The following is a 25,036-nucleotide window of genomic DNA, read 5'->3' on the forward strand; positions in this document are numbered from 1 at the left end:
AAGGGTGGTGGTAATGTAAATGGGGAGGGGGGGTATTTATATGCTTTTATATATGGCTTATTATTTTTCCTTACTTCTCTATTTATCTCTTTAATATCTCTTTAAGCTATACTGCCTTCTGCACTTGCCTTCTTATTCCTCAAACACCAGAAAACTTATTTGATCTGCTGCGCCACTGATGTCTGTTTTCTAGTAATAAGAAGTGGTAAGTGCATCCAGTAGTTTTCCCATTATATTCAAATTACCCCTGATTAATTAATATCTGCAGTCACAGTCTACTATCTATCCTTTACTATCCTTTCTCCTGGGTTCACGCTAATAGGCGCTAATATTTTTTTCGGAACAGTGCATCAAAGAATTAAATATCAGGCAACACTCTGTTGACTTTAAAGAACACATTTATTTACCATAAAACAATTTACAGTATTATTCCATTAAAGAAAATTTGCTTAGTTTAACTTTACATAAAACAATTATGTTAAAATGCCCTTTCAATTCATGAAAATCATGTCACATAGATAACCACTCTCTTCCAATATCGAATTACTATCCTAAGCAGTAGTACCATTAACAAACAGTTATTTCTTTACTGTTATACACATAAGAATGTCATTACATATAACAATTCGATCCTTCAGATAATACTCTAGGCAAATGCACTGTTAATAAACTGTTACTCTCTAATTGTTACACACATAATCTCTTATTACTTATTAAACATTTAAATCCAACCATTAACTCTGTTCAAATTCAGCAGCTTAATCTTAACAGTCCACTATTAGAGTTCTCCTATAATTCACAAAATTGGAAAGAAAAAATCAAACTCATTTTAGGGCTGCTACCCACTGCGTATTCTCATTCCCTGGCTTTGGATTTGAAATCTTGTCCTTTTCCTCCCATGTCAGGTTTTCTTTCTTCTTACGCCAGCAATAGATTTACTGACACTTCTGGGATGCTGTCCTCGCAGCACATCGGGCGAAGATTATCGGCTTGAGGAGTACTTGCGTGCACGTTGAACTAACGGAGCAATTCCTTCCCGCTCGAAAATTTCCTCTCTCTGGACAACAGCTCCCGGCGAAGGTTTGACATCAGATCAATGCTTTGCCTGGTGGATCGGTTCCTTTCATCTTTCTTTCAGGCCACTGGTATGACTTCTCCTGAAGTCGCGTCCTCGATGGCTTACATCCGACGGACAACCGCTGGGGGTACCGGTGACGACCTACAGGTAACCGATGACGACTTCTGGATAACCGATACTCGATCTTTCGGCCAATGCATTTTATTCACCTACTTTTGGATCCCTGCACGAAGACGTAGGACCCCAAATAATTCGGTGCGATCCCTTGTTCTTTCCTTGACACTGATCTTTTCTTTGATCTTCTTCTACATTCCTTTAATCCTATTTGTTTTGGGCAGCAGAAATGCGTCTTGAAGTTTGTCAGTCCATCTGACACTAACCTTGAGTATTTACAGGTGGAATTCACAAACAACTTTCACATATCCTTATAAGGAGCTAACATACAAAGTTTTCTGATGTCAAGGTATTGCTTTTGTTCAATACATTCTAGAATTTTCTGTTTTATGGCAGCAAGTACAGACAATTCCCATAAGGATTATTTACATTAACAAACTGTTTTAAATATATATAGACATACAGGTTATTTTTATAACATCCTTACAGGGCTTGACTTCTGTAAAAATTGATGTAAGGCTTTCTGGCATTATTAAGCTACATCAAATTTTTACAGTAAAACACAGGTGTGAAATACTATTCGGCAGATAGATCACCTTAATTTATTAATTGATACAGTATTGTTAATGACATTTTTTTTTACCTAATAGTGGTGTATGTTCAAATGGCATGGACTTTTCTGTATATGTTCCTTCCCCACTAAAAAGGGCCAAAAGACCAGTGTGTCAAAATTATGATTTATCTTTTGTTATTTTAATTAATTTTGTTTAATTGAATCTTTGTTACCATTGGTAGTTACTAGTAAAAAGTTAAAGAATGCTATGCCTTCTATTTAGGAACATTGAAACAACAGATCTTTAAAAATAAAAAAAAACATAGAAAAATCCTTTTTTTTTTTTTTTTTAATATATACATATACAGCTCCAAACACGAAAGGTTCCAAGACTTACAACACATCAGTGCTATGTGTAGCATTGCTGATACACATTTATAAGAACATTGATTTGATTTATATTTACTATCCTCATTGCTCTTAGTACAATGAGGATAGTAAGTATATTAAGAGCAATGAGTGTAGTATATATGTTTTTGGTTCATGCTATAATGAATGCCATTTAACAATTTCTTGAATGCTGTTAAAAAGTTAAGACAAGATCAGTGGGACACTTGAACTTTCCTCAGGTGCTGGTCTAGAAATTTTTTTTATTTATTTTAAAAGTCACAGAAGTTAGGAGAGGGAGAGAAAAAAAAAACATTAAGAAAGGCTTCATTTTAATGAAGTCAGAATTATTATCATTATTATTATTATTATTATTTTTTTTTGTGCTTCTGATATCACTCAACTTATTACCAATCTTAGTTTCCCACCAGGCTAAATAGATGTGGTATTTAAGCTCGCTATTGTAACTAATTGATATTCAGTATGGTAAATGCATTTAGCAGCAAACATCAAAATCCACACACATTCTTACATTGTGAGCACAAATGCATTTTCTTTTTACTTTATATAACTAGCACAATCAGTAATGGACTATTTGCAATTTGGAAATATTAATATTTTGAGCTTTTTCTATATCAAGACAACTTAAATAAGATTAAAGAACTTGATCTCAGGCTTTTCCTTCCGAAGTGAAGTTTACATGAAAGATTTTTTTTGTTGTTTTGATTTGAGAAGTATAATTTTTTTTTTCAAAATGCAAGAGACCTTCATAGTTATGCAAGATTCTACTAGAGAATTTAGAAATTCTCTAGTACAATTACAGTTCATACGGAAAAAATTCTAAATTTTTTCCTTATGAACAACATTTTTTGTTGCATTTCACAAAATACCTATTAGCTTTGTTTTGTTCTCTGTTTGTCTGTACTTGCTGTTCCTCATGGTAACAGTTTTGCTGTAATCTTGTGTTATAGGCAAAGGAGGGGATTTCTGGGATATTTCTTATCCTACAGGGATTATAACCAGTGGTGAGCTATAAGGAGCTCGCCCAAGCCCTTTGTTAAATTTTTATCAAATTTGCAAGCCCCTTGTTCTTCATGTTTACTTTTTTATTTTAACTCATACGGTAACCTAACAAAGTGATTTTATTAAATAAAATATTATAGTTCCTGTTACCACCATTTTACAAATAAGAATTCACTTTTGGCAATTGCATATAAATAAATAGAACTATAAAATAATGTCCCTTGATTGGTACCGTTGATTATCACTTGAAGTATAAAAACAAAAGAGAAATATAACGTACTTCAATATTATTGTGTTTAGATAATATTTATTTATTCTTTATAGATTGTTTGTCATAAAAACTTCTATCGCAAACAAAAGAAATTTATTTTGTTTATAAAAAATGCGGACTATTTCATATGTGAGATTATAAAATATTTTATTCTTATTATATTTTGATAGTTAAATAATGTTTTTCTTATGTAAGATAAATTAATGATCATGAAATATTTGTTTAAAAATGATAGCCTTTACAGGTTGATTGTCCCCCTCATACTTCTTGATTGACATTTGTACACAAGCTGTATTAATAAAAGTTTTTGTGTGAAATACAGCTTTTTTTTTTGCTCGACGATGCGAGCCCTTTGTTAAAATTTCCATAGCTCACCACTGATTATAGCCATTGGCTAAGAAAGTATGATGCAAGTGAGTGAGTTCAGCAGTAAGAGCATTATTATTGGAACAGATAGCTCTAGCTCTGTGAATTAGTGTTTTTAAGTATACCATATTGTTGAGTAGGATGATGGTGTGACTGTTTTTGCATATATCTTCTTATACATGTAGGTTTTCTATAAACTAATATCACACATGCTATCTGTTCCAATGATAATGCTCTTACTGCTGAACTCGCTCATTTACATCACTTTCTTAACCAGTGGCTATAATTTCCATAGGATAGAAAAAATACTAAATGCTTCCCAGAAATCCTCTCCTTTGCCTATCACACAAGACTACTGCAAAACTGTTACCATCCTGTACGTTCAAGACACATCTGAAAAGATATCTAGAGTACTTAATAAATATCAACTACGCACCATATTTAAATCACATGTCATATTGACAACTCTCATCTGTTCACCTAAGGATAAACTCTCTTCTTTATCATATCCAGGAGTTTATGAAGTGCCCTGTTCTTGTGACCTGGCTTACTATGGACAGACAGGAGAAACTTCACATCTGTCTTGGTGAACATAAAAAAATACATCCAGCACTATCATTATGGAAAGTCGGATCTAACAGATCATTCCTTGGATACCCTGTCACAGGATCAAATAGAAGAAAACAAAAGTACTACACAGAAGTCATAAGTCAGAGAGATTGTTTTTGGAATCAATAGCAAATTTAAAACATACTCCAAACCTCAACAAATATGACTGCATAAATTTACCAAAAATCTGGGAGACAGTCATATTAAGTTCTAATTAATACTTGTTTTCTCTCTTTTTCCAGCACAGATGGCACCTAATTAGTAGTTCCTTGTGTTGTCTGTTACAATTTTTTTTTAAGCTAGTCCCACTGTTACATGCAAATTGTTGTTTTGTGTATTGTGACAAACCGTTCTTGTGCTCAGAAGATGCTGGATATAATACCAGAAAAATATCAGCTAATAAGTTAATAAATATTATTTTCTTATCGTTCTGTGTTGTAATCAATACTGTAAAAATAAATTAACATATTAAAGAGTGGTTTATGGAGGAGTTGAGTCCAGAAGAAGGCAAGTGACCAGTGGTGTGCCACAGGTTCTCTGATGTTTAATTTGATATAGGAAATGATTTGACAAAAAATATTCAGTTGTTTGCTGCTGTTGCTAAACTGGGAAGAGCAGTGATAAATGAAGGTGATGCAGAGATCCTGCAGGAAGACTTAAACAAACTAATAGCATGGGCAAAGGTAAATGGCTGCCAGTTTAATATGGCCAAGTGTAAGGTGATGAACTTTTGGAAGAGATCAGAAGCTATGTATTATATTGATGAAACTAAACTGCAGGAAACTTATGAGGCCAGGAACTTGGGTGTGAACAAGGAGTTGAAGTTTAGAGGATATATTTCGACGGTATCTGATGTGCTGTTTTAGTTACCTTTGAAATATATCCTCTAAATATATCCTCGTTAGTGTGTTCATCTGTTGAAGAACACCCTAACGAGCAGGGAGGGGAAGAGAGGCTATTGTTCCCCTATATAAGACTTTAATAAGGTCATATGTGGACTACTGCATATATCTGGATTCTGTGGTGATGAAGTTGTGGAGAGGATCCAGAGGTGAGTGACAAAGATTGGGACAGGTCTGTGGAATGAAAAAAGGCAAAGAAGAGGAGATATGATAGAAACATTTAAATTATTAAAGAGATTTTATAGGATTGACACTGAAGATTTTTTTCAGTACATTTTACATTAGATCCCACTAACAAAAGGTTATTGTAAACCTATAGTACACTTTGTACTGTGAGCAGGCTAAGTATTTTTCTCTTTTTTTTTTTCAATTTTATATATATATATGTATATATTGTAGTTTTTTATTTATATTTTTACATAGTTCAAAAACCCTGCTTAAGAGACCAAACTTGGAACTTTTTCAAGCCATTCCATGTCTCGAGTAAGCAGGGTTTTTTTTGGGGGGGGGGGGGATTTGCATCATCCTAACAGCAGTCTATGGTTTTCAGTATACAGAAAAACAACTTGTGCTGGTAAATACATTCATGCTGCTTCACATTGCAGAACGGAGGGGTCACCAGTGGAATTTGTGTAAGTGTGGTTAGCAAGGGTGTTAGGAATAGATTTCTTAAGGCATGACTGGCCAAACCAGACTTATCAGACTCATGAAGTAGGATATAATCTTGATTCTCTTTTCTTCTAAATGAATCTGAGCTTGAATGATCTGCCTGCCAATAATAACAACGACTGCATGAATGTGGGATCCTGTTAACTCCATGATAAGAAAGAGTATGATATTTGTCTTTTGGAGAGTCTAGGAAGGAATTTAGTTTTTGAATTGTATAGAAAGATACTTGTAGATCAATTTGGCAAAGAAGTCTTGCAGTTCTTTCTGGCCATCCTTTAAAATATGGAATGGAAATTCTAAATGCCCCCTGAGGGTGATTAGGATGAAAGTCCTAATTATTATTTTGTTGATTATTTTGGTATTGTATTCAATAGAAATGAAAGAGAATTAGTAGAGCCTGATTTATGTGAACTAAAGTTTTAATCATGCCATATTTCTGACAGTAGTGGTGGTAATGATGATGTGAAGCAACATTAATGTATTTACCAGTATGAAATGTTTTACTAGACATTCTTATTTTGCATCAACTTATGGCTGTCTATAGTTTTCTACAAAGTACAGAAAAACAAAGCCCTAATTATTATTTTGTTGATTATTTTGGTATTGTATTCGATAGAAATGAAAGAGAATTAGTAGAGCCTGATTTATGTGAACTAAAGTTTTAATCATGCCATATTTCTGACAGTAGTGGTGGTAATGATGATGTGAAGCAACATTAATGTATTTACTGTATGAAATGTTTTACGTTCTACAATAGAACGTACAATATTCTGCTTCACATCATTACCCTTGTCAGAGTTGTGTGATTAAAATTTCTGTTCACTGTGCAAATTATGTTCTACTGATTCTCTTTATTGAAGCTAAATGTAGCCCCCAAGTTCTTAACTTCAGTGTGATAATTAACACATGGTGTAAGGGAGGTTTGGAATGAAGGAATATTGCAATTTATGTATACTAATGCTAGAAATATTTGGAATAAGTGAGAGGAGATTTTGGCATTTAGTTAACTCAACTTGGTCAAAAATTATAAGCATTAGTGAATCTTGGTTGACTGAGGATGATACAGTTTTACAGATAGAATGCAATCTTACTAAATAGCTTATGGAAATTACAACTTACAATAGAATATACATTAAAATAAATTTTAATACACTTCCAATATTTCGGCAACATCACATTGCCATTATCACAGGAACTTAAATACAGGAACTTAAAAACCAACATGCCCAATAAGGAAATTAAATCTCTGCAAGAATTAAAGAAAAACAAGAAAATAATAATCACCAAAGCTGACAAAAGGAATGCCACAGTATTGCTGAACCAAAAAAGATTACACAGGTAAGCTGAAATCTCTATTGTTAGATCGGGCCACTTACCTTCCTATCGAGTACAATCCCACCAACTCACAAATTAGAAAACTCCACAGGCTCCTTAAGAAGGTCACTTCTTGGCCTGTAGAAGTCACTAACAAATTAAAACCGTTTAACTCCATACCCCCAGTATATATGGACTCCCAAAAATACATAAAGAAAATGTGCTATTACGTCCCATAGTGGATGGCATTGATTTCCCCCACATACAAACTAGCTAAACATTTGGCCAAAGCCCTCACACACTGTACTGGCAACACACCTTCACACGTAAAAAAAAAACTCCCACTTCAAAGCCAGCATAGAAAACCTTACGCTCAAACACACTGACATGGTCAATTTTGATGTCTCCTCCCTATTCACAAATGTCCCACTCAAAGAATCCTTAGAGCTAATCCAAGCTAAATTTCCTCCCAATATCACAGCCCTATTTCAGTTCACAACGAACTCAGACTATTTTGTTTGGCAAGGAAAATTCTACAAACAAATAGAGGGGACAACCTTGGGTTCTCCACTCTCTCCCACCCTTAGCCAACTTTTATATAGAGACTTTTGAAGAGAAGGCCTTAAACTCTGCCCCACAAAAACCAACCATATGGCTTCGCTATTTGGCCACATGGCTCTGATGCACTCCTCTCCTTCCTAACACACTTAAACAACCAACACCCCAGAATCAAGTTCACCCTGGAAGAAGAAAAAAACAACTGCCTTCCTTTCTTAGACACACTAGTCACCCCCAAGCCTGATGGAACCTTGGTTTTCTCAGTTTATAGTAAACCCACCCATACAGGCAGATACATTCACCAACAATCCCCCCCCCACAACAACATGGAGTCATTAAGACACTACACAACAGGGCTAAACTTATCTGTTCAAATGACAATGCCCTAACCACAGAACTAAACCACATTCTCAACACTTTCTTAGCCAATACCTCCCAAAAAAATCCAAAACATATTGAAACCAATAAACCACAACCTCCCTGCCCTCCTTCACAACAAGGATTACTCTAAATCCATCACCATTCCCTATATCTGAGGCACCTCGGAAAAAATTACAAAAATCCCAAAAAAACATGACTTAACTTCTTGTTACAGACCTTATAAAAAATTGGCGTCCCTTATCCGCTCCACTAAAGACCTACCTGGTATATACCAAGTCCCTTGCAGCTGTAAGCTGTCCTACTTTGGCCGAACAGGCAGGACAGCTAATATCAGAATTTCAGAACATAAGGACTACATCTGGTTTCACCAATACAGCCACTCTGGTCTTGCAGACCATGCACTGGATTCCCGCCATAGAATACGGTGGAAGAAAGCCACGATAATACACCGTAGTAAATTCAAATACGAACGGCTATTCATGGAATCAGCCTCAGCCCTAAGAAACAATCCAAACCTAAACAAATTTGGTTGCATGAGACTGCCCCAAATTTGGGAAACCTACATCAGAAGACCTTAAGCCCAATCGGCCAAGAATACCAACATTACCCACTAGGGGGCACCATCAGGACTTTTAGGAGAAAGAATAGCTTCCTGCTTCGTTCCTCATTTACTGTGTATTGTGCTTGCATGCACGTGTCTTGTATTTAAGTTCCTGTGATAATGGCAACGTGACGCCAAAATATTGGGGAAAAAATATTGGATTTTAATGTATATTCTATTGTAAGTTGTAATTTCCTTAAGCTATTTAGTAAGAATGTATAACAGACGTCTAAGCCTTTCCATGAGAGATAGAATGCAAGGGATATGATAATTTCAGAGGGAACAGAATGAGAGGCCATTCTGTTCTCTCTGTCCTCTTTAATGATAGTAGAATTAAAGTCACAAAGATTAGATATACATCAGAGGGACATGGATGCAGATAGCAGTTCATTTGAGATTATCTGCAGTGAGACAGACCAGTGGGATAAAAAACTTCTTCCTCAAGAAAGTGGAAGGTGCCATGTGTGTTTATGGGTGCAAAAGATGATTCTTTTTTAAAAGCATTTAGCAATAATCAACTCATTATTTTTGTATTGTTATATTTATGAGTGTTTGTTTTATTAACTGTAAGGATAGTGTTCATAATTTTGTAGTTTTCATAGGTTTTACTTTTGTTTTTATTGTATGCTGTGTTGGGAGTCATGGAACTGATTCACAAAACAGTGGCAGGCAATTTTAACATGCGTGATTTTGTTCAATGTAATGTATGTGAACTGGAGAACATGTTTATCATAAGTGTTTTTTGAATGAATGCCAGAAGAGTGAAGAGGGTAAGAATAGCATTGAGTTGTGTGATAATGTGATTGTTGAGGTTGGTGTTATAAGTGATATCAATATGAATGAAGCAATGAAAAATGAAGAGAATGACCATATGGTAATGGAAAAGATAGTATACTTATGTGGAGTTCTCCATAGAACAGAATGTGAGATTGGGTGATTGGAGAAACACCTGGCAGATGGTATGACACAGGATTGAAAGAAGGGGGAGATGCAAGGGAAGAGAAAGCAGAGTATAAATGAGTGAAAGTGTGTGAATAAGTATTGGATTTTGTATCATGATTTATTGATAAGAGAGGAGTGCCTGAGGAAAGTGTGACAAAATTGTGTTTTCCTGGTACCAAGATTAAGGATATTAGTGATGCTGTAACGATGCAGAGAGTGAAGGTGAAAGATTTTTGTTTTGATACAAATGATTTAGCAAGTTACAAGTGTGGTATGCTAGAAGATATGAAAGAGTTGCTGATGCATGCTAAAAAGAAGAGTGAGAAAGTAGAAGTTGTGGGTCTGTTGTCAAGCTATGATAGAGGCAAGCTGAGATGGAGAGCAATGATTGCAAATGAGTCAATGCATAGATTGTGTAGAAGGAATGGTGGTTGTATGGAATGAGTTTGTGGTTGTATGGAATGAATTTGATGGAAGTTATAGTCATTAGTGAGACTTGATTGACTGAGGATACAGTATCTTCACTGTATCCTCAGTCAAATGTACAAAAGGAACAGGATGTGGGGAGGGATTTGGTTAATGATAGAAGACTAGTTGAAGCCAAAAATAGTAGAAATACATTGGGGCAGAGGACAGTTCATTTGAGGCAGTGTGTGATAGAGGTCAATAGGACAAAATATGTAATTGGTTGCTGCTATAAGTAAGAATGTAGATGACATGCACTGGCAAATTAGCACAATGAGTGCAGGTTGAGTAATTATTATGGGGGTGGGATTTCAACTATGGGGATATATTGAGAGGAGGAATGATCACAAGAGGGAAGGGAATGGAATTTATACAGCTGCTGAAAGATAATTACCTGAAGCAGCATGTAAGAGTTGAGGGACATGAGGCTTGAGAGTGTTGAATGTAATCATAATCAGAGAACTTAACAGTAACAAATCTAGCTATGCTGTCTCCACTTGGGGAAAGTGATTGCCAGACATGCACAATTTTCTGTTAAGAAATAGGTGTATGTAGAATTACAAAACAGATGATTATGACCAGCTGAAGAGGCAGCTTTCAGCATTGCCATGGCATAAGAATTTGGAGGGGAGAGATAATGGTGCTGGTGCATGGGAGATGATGAAGGGGTGTTTGAAGAACGCAACATCTGAATGTATACCTTGAATCAGAAGGATAAATTAGGTAGGAGTTAGATGGATGAGTAGTTTCATTAAGCAGGAATTGCAGACAAAGAAAATGTTGTGGAGGGATTATAAAGAGAAATGTGATCAGCATGCCCATGAATAGTATTAAAGGCATAGGCAAGAAGGGTGATATGTATGGTGAAGAAGGCCAAAGCCAATTATAAGAGATAACTAGCTGATGAGTTCCTTTCACTTGTCAAATCATTCTTTTAAATTATTTGACAAGTGAAAGGAGGAATGACTATGGAAGGATGACCATAAAAAGTGCTGATGTTGGCAGAGGTAATAACAGAAGCAAACCAAATAGTTGAATTACTGAGTGAGTATTTTGTAAGGTTGTACCATCTAGGCAGTGATGTCCCAGTGTCAGAGGTGACATTGACTGATTGGAGAATAAAGGTTGATGAAATGGAGATGCTTAAAATATTGCAGAACTTCAGTGTGACATAGCCATGGAAATATGGCATATCAGCTCATGTATTACAAAGATGTTCAAGGGACAGTGGAGTGGAAAAGTGCAAAATAGTCCCATTGCATAAAGAAGACTCCAAAACAGAAGTAGCAAATTATAGGCCAGTCAGCATCTTAGAAGTGGTGGTTAAGGTATTAGAGAAATTGATAAAAGGTGGAATTCAGAAATAGGTGGATAGGAATATGATTACTTTATAAGGGATAACATAGTTTTGTGAAGGGTAGGTCTTGCCCTAGTAATTTGTTTACTTTTTTTTTTTTTATACTGAAGTGACAGTTGAGTTTCAAATGGCTGCTCTGTGTTACTGCTGGATGCTGCAAAGACATTTAGCATTTAACAGGATTTCATGTGGAAATTTTGCATAAATTAGAGCAAATGGGAATGGATATGAATCGGGTGATTTGGATTAGAGGGTGGCTGATGGAGACATTGAGACCAGGAGAAGGCAGGTGACTAGAGGTGCACCTCATAGTTCACTACTTAGTCTTCTGTTATTTAATTTGTACATCAATGATAATGATTTGGCCGGAAATATTCAGTTGTTTGATGATGAAAGTGATGCAGAGATCCTGCAAGAAAGTAAATGGCTGCCAGTTGAATGTAGCAAGTGTAAGGTGATGCAATTTGGAAAGAAGAGATCACAAGCTGTGACTATATTGATGGAACTGAGCTGTAGGAAATTGATGAGGCTGGGGACTTATGATTGTGGACAGGGAATTGAAGTTTAGAGGGCATATTGCAAAGGTAGCAAAAATAGCACATCAGATTGTGGTTGTTGAAGAACACCCTAACAAGTAGGGATAGAGAAATTATTGTTCCCTTATATAAGGTTCCAGTAAGGCCACATCTGAAACTACTATGCACAGATCTGGATTCTATGGGGATGGAGGTGGTGGAAAGGATCCAGAGGTGAGTGACAAAGATTGTTGCAGATCTTTGAGAATAGATTGGCATTCTGAGACTAGCCAAATAAGCTCACAAGAGGATTTTGGCAGGTTTATGGAATGCTCCTTATAAGAATAGATTTGAAGGGCTATGTGCTTCAGAAACTAGCCAATGGGGGGGGGGGGAAGAGGGGACATGATAGATGCATATGTTATTAAAAAGGTTTTATAGGATTGATACAGAAGACTTTTTTTTTTTTCAGTACATATTGCAGGAAGAGGATCACTCCAGACATTGTACAAGAATGTGGTTATCAAGATTGTTCAAATTATTTTTTTCTAGGAGAGAGTTAAATGGACAGAATGGGTTGCCAGATGTTTGTGAATGCTTAGTCAGTGAATGACTTCATGGAGAGGCATGATAGGTATTGTGCTGATATGGGGCTCTTGGGTGATTCTTCTGACATCAGGAAGATATTTGTATAATAATAATAATTTGCCTTGAAGTTAAAATAGGATAAAAAATAAATTTGATAAAATTTAAGAATAAAATATCCTTAGCCTATTCACAGTACAAAATGTATTGAGGTTTGCAAATAACCTTTCCTGGGTTGGAACATTAAAAAAAAAAAAATGAAGCTTTTATTAAAGGTTTTTCACATCATAGACATGATCTGAACCCTTCAGTCTTTCATCTAAAAAGTAAGATGAGTATACTAGCTGAGTTATAGATGCTGACAAACTTCTTTTTTTTTCTTTTGTTTTAAAGACAAAGATAAATTATTGTTATTGAATATCATTATTTTTATATTGCAGTATGAAATGTTTGCAGTTAATTTTTTTAACCTAGTGAAAGATTTATAATACTATAATCTTTTCAACGAAGTAAAATTTTAGATTTTTAAAGAAATAAATGCACTATTACAAATATCATTTTAACTACTTACTGTAATAAATTGTAGGATTATTGCAGTCAGTGCTATACAGAAAAGAAGCTTATGATAGCCAACAATTTTTTTTCTATGATTTCTTTGATTCCCATTGGTGTTTGCAGTAGTGGAAATCAACTAAACGTTAACATACATAAACATGCGAATGGTATTACTGTTAATGTGTTTATGCCAATGTTTACAATTGTGTAAAAGTAAATCTTTCATAAGCATTCAAATTAACTTTGGAAGTAATGCACTATCATGTTAATTATGGAGATACAACATTTCCTGCAATTTTCTTCTCATTTTCTAAGGTTTTGTGTTGTTAATAAATTCATATGAGTTATATTAATTAAATTAAGTATTAATTAAATTAAGGGGATATTAGATCCCACATTGTTTTAAAACAATAAGATTGGAATCAGAGCGTTTCATGCCGAATATAGTATAATAAAACTATAAAAGTATTGGCGAATACTAGCGTGAGCTGAATGCAAGTAGTCCTAGAACGTAGTACAAACACGGGCAACTCGTTGCAAAGGTGGCAAAAGTTCTGATCACTATTCTTTGGTATTTACCATAATGTAAAAACACATTTCCTAGGAAATGTATGCTGTTCTTACATTATGGTAGGGGGGTCACTATCCAGACCGGTTTCAGCCTTTATTGAGGCTTCATCAGTGAGTAGCTAGACCAAATTATTAATACCAAAGGGTATAGCGAAAAGAACTTATATACTCTGCTATACGAATTGTCCAAAAAGGTGCACCCATTAAGTTACTTAAATATAAAGAGCCAACAAGCTTCATTTCAGCGATATAAATATTAATTAAATTAAGGGGATATTAGATCCCACATTATTTTAAAACCAAATAAGAAACTCAAAGATTAGAATCAGAGAAAATCGGAGGAATCAGACGGTTTTAAAACAATGTGGGATCTAATATTCCCTTAATTTAATTAAGGTGCACCCATTAAGTTACTTAAATATAAAGAGCCTGTTGGCTCTTTATATTTAAGTAACTTAATGGGTGCACCTTTTTGGACAACTCGTATAGCAGAGTATATAAGTCCTTTTTGCTATACCCTTTGGTATTAATAATTTGGTGTAGCTACTCACTGATGAAGCCGCAATAAAGGCTGAAACCGGTCTGGGTAGTGACCTCCCTACCATAATGTAAGAACAGCATACATTTCCTAGGAAATGTGTTTTTACATTATGGTAAATACCAAGGAATAGTGATCATAACTTTCCCCACCTTTGCAACGAGTTGCCCGTGTTTGTACTACGTTCTAGGACTACTTGCATTCAGCTCACGCTAGTATTCGCCGATACTTTTATAGTTTTTTATACTATATTCAGCATGAAACTCTCTGATTTCAATCTCTGAGTTTCTTATTCAGTTTTAAAATAATGTGGGATCTAATATCCCCTTAATTTAATTAATGTTTATATCGCCGAAATGAAGCCTTTTGGCTCTTTATATTTAAGTAATCATATGAGTTATATATAATAAGGGTGCAGCTCTTCAAGAAAATAATTTGTGCTCTGGAGCCCACAGACTACATATACAGGGTGTTTCAAATTAAAGTATCCCTATTCATACCAGATGCTTAAATCCCAGAGAATAAAGAAATTCATTTCAATAGTTATAGAGAAAAAGACAAGTTAAAGGATCTGCAAGAGAGGACAAAAGGAATTATGCAGACAGTTTGGCAGAAGAAGCATAGAAAGCTGCACCATTAGGGCACTTTGGAAGTGTATGAGATGAGGTACAAGAAAAGATGTACAAGATGACTGTATAAGGAAAATATGCTCTGAAGAAAAGAATTAAATGCTAAAGATAGTGTGCTAACTGAAGAGGATAAGATTGTTAGAAGATGGAAAAAACATTTTGATGAGATTTTAGGTTAGAAAACAATATAATTGACATAATTACAAGTTCAATAAAACCTCATGTAAACATAGATTTAAATATTACATCAGAACCTATATCTAAAAAGGAAATAAATCTAATAGAGAAAATGAAAAGTGAAAAGACTCCGGATAATGATAATATAGCAATAGAAATGCTTAAGACAACTAAAGAAACTGCAACTGATCTTTAACAATGTGTTAGACTGAAAAGATACCTAAACAGTGGAAAGAAGCAGTGATAAGTATAATCTCTAAGAAAGGAGATCTCACTAGTTGTGAAAATTGGAGAGGAATTAGTCTACTGTCAGTACTTGAAAAAAATTTCTGTAAAATATTGATAAATAGGATTTAAAATGAAGTAGAGAAGATAGTTAAGGCATAAACAACTGGTTTTAGAACAGGTGGGAGTTCTTTGCATCACATTTTTACTTTAAGGAACATCATTGAACAAAGCATAGAAATTAGAAGCCAATTATAGCTAAATTTTATAGATTTTGCTAAAGCATTTGATAGTATTGACAGAGAAACATTATGGTTGATTATTAAGTTATGGCATTCCTGACAAATATGTGAGAATAATCAAAGAAATATAAGGGAAAGAAAAGTTGTGTTATTGTCAGCAAACTACATCTGAATGGTTTGAGGTAAGATCTGATGTAAGGCAGCGATGTCTGGGTTATTGTTTAACATAGTCATTGATTATGAGAAAAATTACAGGTGTAAGAAGAATTAAATAGAATCCTATGTCACAGAAGATCTAGTTTATGCTGATGACAGTTTTGATATCATCAAAATACAGTGATATACAAACAAAATTGGAAGACCTGTATAAAACAGTGGAAATTATTGGTCTTAAAATAAATATGACTAAAACAAAAGTGCTTAAATTAAACAGCAAATGTCACAAAGAGATTGAAATCAGTCAGCGCTCTAGAGGTAGTTAAGAATTTTACATACTTGGGACTGACAGGGATATAATGTAGACACTAACAAAAGCTAATACTGCTTTCAGAAAATTAAATAATATATGGAAATCTTCAAAATATCATAATAAAACCAAAATAAACATCTTCAATAGCATTGTTAAGGTTGTGTTATAATATGGATCAAAGACATAGAAGCTGACCAAAAAAGCAGGAAGCTAAATTAGTTTTCTATATCTGTATGAAATATATTAAAAATATTTTGACCCAATATATAACAAATGATTGGATACATACTGAGAAGGGACAGCAGAGAGAGAGAGATATTCCTAGAGTGGCTTTGACGTGGATTCCCAGAAAGAAAATGGAAAAGGGGGAGACCTAAATTAACCTGACAGAGAATGACAGAAAAAGAAAGAAGAATGACTGACTGGAAGAGCTAGAGAGAGGTTCAGGACAGAGGTATCTGGAAAAAATGGGTCTCAGCCTTATGTGCCATGAGGCACAAAGAGGATAAGTAAGTAAATCAGAGCAGAGAGAACCAGTAGAAAAATGCCCTTAAACTGGTGGATATCCTAACTAGGTCATGGGGAAGGAATTTACACACACACACACACACACACACACAAAATTACTGATAGGGGAAATATTGTGCTGTGAGTGAGAAAAAATAGTGAATCTCCTGTTATTCAACATGCATGATGGGTCTCATTTTGCATGAATGTGTCTCACTTTTAAATTGTTTCTATAGGAATGGGGGAAATGCTGCAGCAGCACTTTCGCAAAAGACTTTGCAAAAGGTCCAGTGACACCAGATGGAGTGCAATGCATGGTTTGTCGATTTGAAGAGAGAGGCAGTTTGACATCTAACCAGGAAGAGGACATAAATCTGAAATTCTGCAAAAGACTGAAGATGTTGCAACTGCAGTTGTTGAGCAGTCAAATGATGTCAGCATCATGTAGTGCATGTGCCACAGCAAGATAATTAGATTCTCCATACATAACGGTATGGAGAACTTTGTGCAGAGCATTGCTTCCTACCTGTATAAATTCAGCCAGAGCCAAGAGTTGCAAACAGAAGATCTCAACATCTGAGAAATGTTTGCATTAACATTTCTGGCTGTGGAGGTAAGTGAGGATTGGCCTTAGAATATCTTGTGGGGTGATGAAATGCATTTTCATCAAGTCAACACTCAACTGCTGCATCTTGGCTACAGAGAATCCCTGTGCATTTCAACAAATTCCCTTATAGTCACAGTATGGATAGGATTTACGACCAAGTTCGATATTGGGCTGTTTTCTTCAAAGAAATCAATCAAACTGGACCTGTGACTGTGCATTGTCAGGACATGTTAAGCAGTTTCATCATCCTGCAACTGAAGAAAAGAGGGTGCCTGAACACAACAGTGTTGATGCAAGATGGAGCACTTTCCCACATAGGATGTGAAGTTCAACAATTATTGTGTTGATGTTTTAAGAGAATAGAGTGATCAGTCGCTCATTTTCTATTAAATGGCCATCACATTCACCAGACCTTAACCCTTGTGACTTTTAGCCTGAAGGTTTTCTCAAAAGCATGGTGTATTGGGGAAAAGTTCTTCACCTGTGAGATTTGATTTCACACATAATGCGTGACACCTTTTGAAAGCTCAGTTGTGTTCTGCTAAAGACAGTGCTTTATGGTGGTATCAGCTGTTGGTCCTGCACAATGGCCAACACATTGAATGTCACTTCCATTGAGCATCTTGGACCTCTTGACTTCTCCTTGTACATGTCATCTCTATGTGATTATGTTTTTTTTGTATCACATTATTTTGTGAAATGAGCAAAATAAACATAATCAAATAACTTTGTTTATCATTGAGTGAATCATTTCACAATTGCATACCATCTGGGTCACATTAATGTAATTCATAATCCCATGCACAGTGCCCCATCAGTCTTATTTGAATTAATTTTTTTTTATTGTTGAAATCTCTTTCCCATGACCTGGTTAAGGTACCCATGAAGTTTAAGAGTATTTCATATACTGGTTCTTTTTAGAATAATTTGTAAAAAGAAATTTAGATTGCTCTGAATAAGGATACTTTAGATTGAAATGCCCTTAATCCTAGCTACTTGATACAGTGTAATATTATGAAGCATATGTGATATTAAAATGTTATATAACATGTACCCTTATATAACTAGCTTTTGGATTATATATCTGTGACTGGCTGTCTGTAATAATAACAAAAGGTTACTTTCTCCAAGTGGATGAAAGCAAAGCATGGTTGTAATAAACAGACATGAATTTTGCAAAAATTAAGGATTTATTATTATTATCATCCAAGATCCCATGGAGTCAAAGACTCATTTAGGAGGTCCTATTATCATACTCACAGCTCATCATAGCGTGCTTTAAACACACTGAAATTCTCTGCAGACACCACACTCTCAGTCATGGCATTCCAATCATTCACAACTCTACATGCAAAAAACATGCTTCTCACCCTGCTCACACCCTCTTTATACAGTTTCCAGGGTTGACCTCTGGTTCTCCCCTGATCTCCCACTGTTTTCTGTAGAACCTCTCCAACATTGATCTTATAACAACCCCTTACTAACTTGTAGGTCTCTATCATATCTCCCATCTCCCTCCTATCCACCAGAATCTGTAAACTGCATCTTCTCAATCTTTCCTCTTATTCGACATTCCAGAGGTCAGAAACTACCTTAGTTAGTCACCTCTGACCTTTTCCAAGATCTCTTCGTCCTTTTGAAAAGCAGGTAACCTAATCAGAGCCTTATACAATGAAACAAGAATCTCCTTCTTTCTACAAATCAGTGTCCTTTGCATCATTCCCAGAATTCATTGTTGTTGTCCTCACAATTTTTGCAATGTGTCCCCTAAATTTCAGATCCTTATCCACTATCACCCCAAGATCTCTTATTTAATCCACCTCTAACAATATATATCCACCAAGCATAAGTTCTATATCCCATCTTTGTTTCCCAAATTTTAAAACCTTACATTTTGCAAAATTGAACTTGAATCCCCATTTCCATGCCCCATTCACTCAATCTATTCAAGTCTTTTTGTAAGGCAACAACATCTTCTCTATTCTTCATGGCTCGTCCCAACTTTGCATCATCTGCAAACAACTGAATATCCTCATCCAAATCTTCGCCAATATCATCAACATATAGGTTAAATAGCAATGGCCCATAAAACAGACCCCTGAGGCATACTGCTAGTGACTTTCCTCTTCTGGGATATTGCTCCCCCCCCATACATAACTTGCTGATACCTATCAGATAGCCAGTCTCCAATCCAATACACTAATCTAATATTCAACCCCATCTGCTCTAGTTTAATTATCAACTTATCATGTGGTAATCTATCAAAAGAGCCTTTGCAAAACCTTAAGTATAGTACTGTGTATCCCTCTCCTCTGTCCAATGAAGCAATCACCTTATTGTAATAAGTAAGTAGATTACTAAAACATCACCTCCCTTTAGAAGATAATACCATTGTTGTCAACCCACTTCTGGATCCTAGTTCTCACCAGCTTCTCCAACATCCTTTCTTTTAGTGTTGCACGGTGATCAGCATTCATTTTAGAAATTATGGACTTTACAACCATTTTATAAATAACTATTTTAATTTCCTGACGTTTCAACCTTCATATTAAGGTCATCATCTGGAGAATATACAAGGACAAGCTGAGTTACATTTCACACAGTAAGCTAAAGAAACAATGATTTGATCACTGATTATTCTACTGGCATGACCTAGTGAAAAAAAAATAATAAATAAAAATAATAGATAAAATTAAAAATTAATTAAATATTTAGAAACTACATCAAAGCTAAATTCTATTTAAGATAACATGGGAGAAACATTCTTTCATATAGATAGTTTTCTTACCATAACAAATATGTCCTATTTTTAACATGACAATTTTTATAATAGATTTAAGATTCTGGATTATCTACAGTCCTGTTTATAGTTAGCTCTTAGGGAGGAAGGTTCTGTGCGTAAAATATGTGCCTTCCATATGCTTGGGATTTTTAGACCATCATTATTGTTCAGATTGTGGTGGTTGATAAGAATCTCACAGGCTTCCTTAAATTTGCATTCATACCATGTTTTGGTGTGATGCTTTTCCAGTCAATTCTATGTAAAGTGTTCAGAGCTGGCCTTTCTGATCATGCCCTGAACACTTTACATAGAATTTTTTTTTTTTTTTTTCCTGGCTACATATCGAAAGAACTCCTTAGGATTCTTTTTGGCTTCATTAGCTAACTGCGTTCATACCTCACTTTTGCTACCCTTACCAACCAAGTCACCCACCTTGCCTGGTCTTTGTAATCCTCATGGAATTGGTTATCACCACTTCTCTTATGCTGCCTCTATAATGCCCTTTTTCTTTGTATCACATGCTTAATCTCTCTATTCAACCATTTCACACCTACCTTATTTACCCTTCGGACCCTTGGAATACATTTAGACATTGCTTCCACTAGATAGTTCTTGAAAATCCTCCAAGCTGCATTGATCTCTTTTATAGCTAACTCCTCATTTCATGCTACACCTGCAAGCTGTATCCAGAACTCTTCATAATCACCCCCTTGTAGTTCCACATATACCCCTTTCTCACAGAAATCCTCACACTGCTGGCAACCACCTAGGTAATCACCTCATGGTCACTCTCACTAATTGGTGGGTGATTGACACCTCATTTATAATTACATCCTCTGATGAGATGATCAAATCCAAGACCCTCAATCCTCGTGTGCCCTCTGTTGCATACTGTCTGTGGTAGTTGTCCCTCAAAAACTCATTTTCTTTACTTTCAGTTGCTATCTCCTCATTCCAATCTATATTGCCATAATTAAAATCACCCATAATGATCACCCTTTTCTTATTTGCTTGGCCAATTTGATTATACATTTCATAGTCACTACCATCCACATTACCAGGTCTATAACAACATCCAAGTATTTCATTTTATTCACCTCTATCTCACATACTTCCTCAAAATCACTGGCACTATTTTGCAACCATGAATGTATAAATTCATTCTGGAAGAATAAATTTTGCAACTCTTTTGTCTGCCTAAGTAATTGACTTATTAATGTTTTTCTTAGGTTGATGAGGAAAACATTTGAAAGGAATATTGAATTACAGGAACTTATATTCTTTCACTTTTGTCTCCAGATAATTCCCATAGTTTTTGATTATGTGAACAGTTAAATCTAATAGTGATCTTGCAGTTCAAGTATTAGTTCAATTAGATAATGTAAAATACCATTAGAATTTGCACATTTTTGTTTACATCTTTTACCAGATGTCATTTATTAATTTAAGTAATTTTTTCATTTTTTTAATATAGTTACAAGCTATGAACAGACTCAGGTAATGTTTTTATAATGTGATCTTTAATAATATAATTTATATATTTGAATTATTTTTCAGAATATTATAATAGTTATTTGAATGTAAAAATTATATATAGTAATAAAAGTTTGAAATTTGATGATATAGGAAATAATCTGAAGGCGAGATGATATTCAGTTTGGATAGAATAATTCTCAAGCAAGGTGATTTAGAGAGCTTTCAGGATGGTTTGAATAGGCTGACAGCATGGGCAAAACATAGTGGATGTCAATTTAATGTGGAAAAGTGTAAGTTATGCATTTTGGGATAAATATATTACAAGCTATGTACCACATTGAGGGAACTGTACTCCAGGATATTGATGAAGCCAGGGATTTGGGGGTAGCAATTGAAGTTTAGAGGAAATATTGCTAAAGTAGCCAGGGTAGCTCACAGGATTACTTGGTTATTGAAGAGCACACTAACAAGCAGAGATAAGGGTTATCATTCCTCTTTATAAAACCTTAATATGACCACATCTGGATTACTGTGCTTAAGATCTGGTTATCTGGGTCTCTTGGGGAAGAAGAAGTGGTGGAGAGGATTCACAGGTGAGTAACCAAAATGATGATTGGTCTGTGGAATGCTTCCTGTGAGGATAAAATGAGGGTTTGCAGATTGAGGGAAAAAAATGGATGGAGGACAAACATTTCAGTTACCTAAAGGATTTTATACAATCGATGCAGGGGAAATGAAACATTTGGCTTTAGCCAAATGTTTCAGCATTTGGTTAAAGGGAGTGGAACAAGGGTCATGCCTGGAAGTTGTGTAAGCGTGTAGTTAGCAAGGGTGTGAGGACTAGATTTTTCCCTTGGAGTGTGGCAAATGAGTGGAATAGGTTGTTTGAATCAGTTGTAAGTGCCTTGTCTGTTAATGGTTTCAAGGAGAAGTACAGTAGATATTGTGCTAATAGTTTGGGTCTCCCATGATGAGGAAGGATTCAATGGTGGTGCCTGCAATAATAATAATAGCCTCACCCTGTTTTCAACACTGCCATCTCACTAGCATTGACCTTTGTCTTCTAAAAGGCCTGATACGTGTGTGAGTATTGTTACCACACATACGCACAAAATCAACTACTCTCTGACTTCTTAATATATAATTCCTTTATCCAAAGATGACACTTGCTTCCACATTCATACACTCAGATATTTATCAGAGAATATACAACTTCAAATCCTCTTGAGACATTTTCTAGTGTACCATGTCCTTGCCTCATTCTAGTGATTTATTCATCTTTGAAGGTAAAGAGTTAAAGTAATTTGTATGTTCTATGTGCAGATCACTCTGAACTCTTTATCTTTCTATTTGTGATATATTATACTTGATAAGAAATTATATTCATCTTTTCATGCATATTTAACATTTTAAGTAGACAATAAAACTTTTTATAGTCTACTTTAGCAACCAGCTATTTGCATAGTTACAGTTCACTTCACTCCAAAATAGCCTTTGGTATCCCATAATGCTGCACATATATCCTAGGACTTGTATATTGAAGTTTAATAAAGTTTCCATTTAAAAAAAGAATCAACCAAAAGCAACATTATGACAAATATATTATTATTATGACACCTCCATGGAGTCCAAAGACTCATTGAAGGAGGGCACCTTCTCTACAACTCTGTCTCAATCAACTACACCATAGATGGCGAACCTATGGCACGTCCAAGAATTTTGCTGGCACATCAGCGATTTACAGGTGATATCCTTTTATACGCTTATAAATTATTCAACCCTTTTTTTTTAATTGTTACTATATGTACAAGTTAAATTTTGTTTTACACGAAAGAGCAGCTATGAAGATGTTCATATGATTGCCGTGGTATTAACAAAAGATCGACCCAAAGACAAAGGCAACCTACAATTGTTGAGTTGAAATGCTAATTCTCTTCAACTGAATTCCGTAACATCTGAAACTGTCATAACAACATTTACTATATATTTCTTAGTTTTAGCACATTCATGACGGGTGTCGTTTATCGTTCCAACGGAACTTCTCATTACTGGTGGGCTCAACTCGCACAAAGTTTCAATCCTTGGTTGAATTTTATTGCTGCTTGTTTGCATTTGAGCTGGCAGGGGAACTCACACGTGCATTATATGATTTCAATTTGTGGTAGAATTTTATTTGAAGTAAGACTTTGTGATCTGTCATAATGACATCGAGAATTTTAATTGGAATAAAACAAACACTTATTTCATGTAATTGAGAAATTGGACAATAGTTTTTAGTTAGTACTGTGTTTCCAGTGCAACATATGGTTTTGCTTGAGTCTATATAGCATAGTTTCTGTGAGAGGAGAGGGGGACGTGATTCATTAGTTAGCATCGTTTTTATTCCAGCTGTCTATAATTGCGCTATTTGTTGAGAACTATATTACACAGACTGCAAAAGCCTCTGTACCTTATTCAGGGATACAATAAATTTGTTTTTCTTGCATCTGCAGTATAATGGCTGTTGGGGGAGGGCGTCTTGTTAACCACGGGGAGCGAGTTACTATTGCCTAGAAGTGGACATGTTTAAACATTTTTCGTGTGCAAGGCATAAGCAACACTTTTTAATGTATTTTTTCGTAAAGTAAAATCAAGGGTGCCAGTTATACGTGAGGGCGAGTTATTTTCGAGTATATATGGTAAGCGTTTCGCCGACAACTTGACATCCTTCCCCTGTTCAGCTAACTTCGATGGTGAGTTACAACGCATAAATATTTTTCTCAGTACTGTCATTAAAATCAATTTAATAATACAATAATTAATTTTACACTGAATAATATTATAAATTTATATATAAATAAATTATAAATAAAATAAAATATTTATAAAATTATAAATAATTATTTATAAAATTATAAATAAATAAATTATGTTAGATTAACATAATTTATCCCCTATTAAAAACTGTCCGGCACATCAGCAACTCTATTGGCAAATTTTTGGCACATGCCGGCATGTCAGCAACTCGATTTGTAAATTTTTGACACACGCACATAAAAAGATTCGCCACCACTAAACTACACCAATGCCATCTGCCCACCGCAACTACTAGCATTTCCACAGACAATCACAAACATCCATGCCCACGGCGGGATTTGAACCCACAGCCTTTTGGCTGGAGAGTAGATGCGCTAACCACTCAGTCAGCCAGGCAGGCTGGCATATATATATATATATATATATATATTTTATTTATTTACTCTTTGAAAACTGAACTGACTCAACTGATTATCTTATGAATTCGTGTTGTCTTTTTATTAAATTTGCTTTATAAAAAATTATGATTGCACATATATTACAACTTGGTTTTATAATGCTGAGGTTGTGAATAAAAAAATTTATTATTTACATTACATATTATCCTGGTTAAAATTTAAAAAAGTTTGTATATAAATTTTTTTATTTTACATGTAATTTTTATGTAATGTGTAGATTCCAGGATGAAATGTTTTGTAACTGTGAGGTTCATGAGATTGAAATCTTTTATAGTCTTAAAGAGAGACATACTGACTAGCACAATGTTTGCAATT

At 34.9% G+C, this 25,036-nt stretch overlaps 1 protein-coding gene across 1 annotated transcript in view; it reads left to right on the forward strand.

The window, feature by feature from the left end:
- Positions 1 to 25,036, forward strand: part of BCL7-like (chromatin remodeling complex subunit BCL7B-like protein) — a 124,385-nt gene that overhangs the window by 28,915 nt on the left and 70,434 nt on the right. The window contains exon 3 of the mRNA XM_090406328.1: positions 21,466 to 21,488. Coding sequence (XP_090262454.1) covers positions 21,466 to 21,488 — 23 coding nt within the window. The remainder of the gene's footprint in view (positions 1 to 21,465; positions 21,489 to 25,036) is intronic.

This window comes from Typopeltis vanoorti, chromosome 16, assembly GCF_054136105.1.
Source record: "Typopeltis vanoorti isolate ZY-2024b chromosome 16, IOZ_Tvanoo_1.0, whole genome shotgun sequence".
NCBI lineage: Eukaryota > Metazoa > Arthropoda > Arachnida > Uropygi > Thelyphonidae > Typopeltis > Typopeltis vanoorti.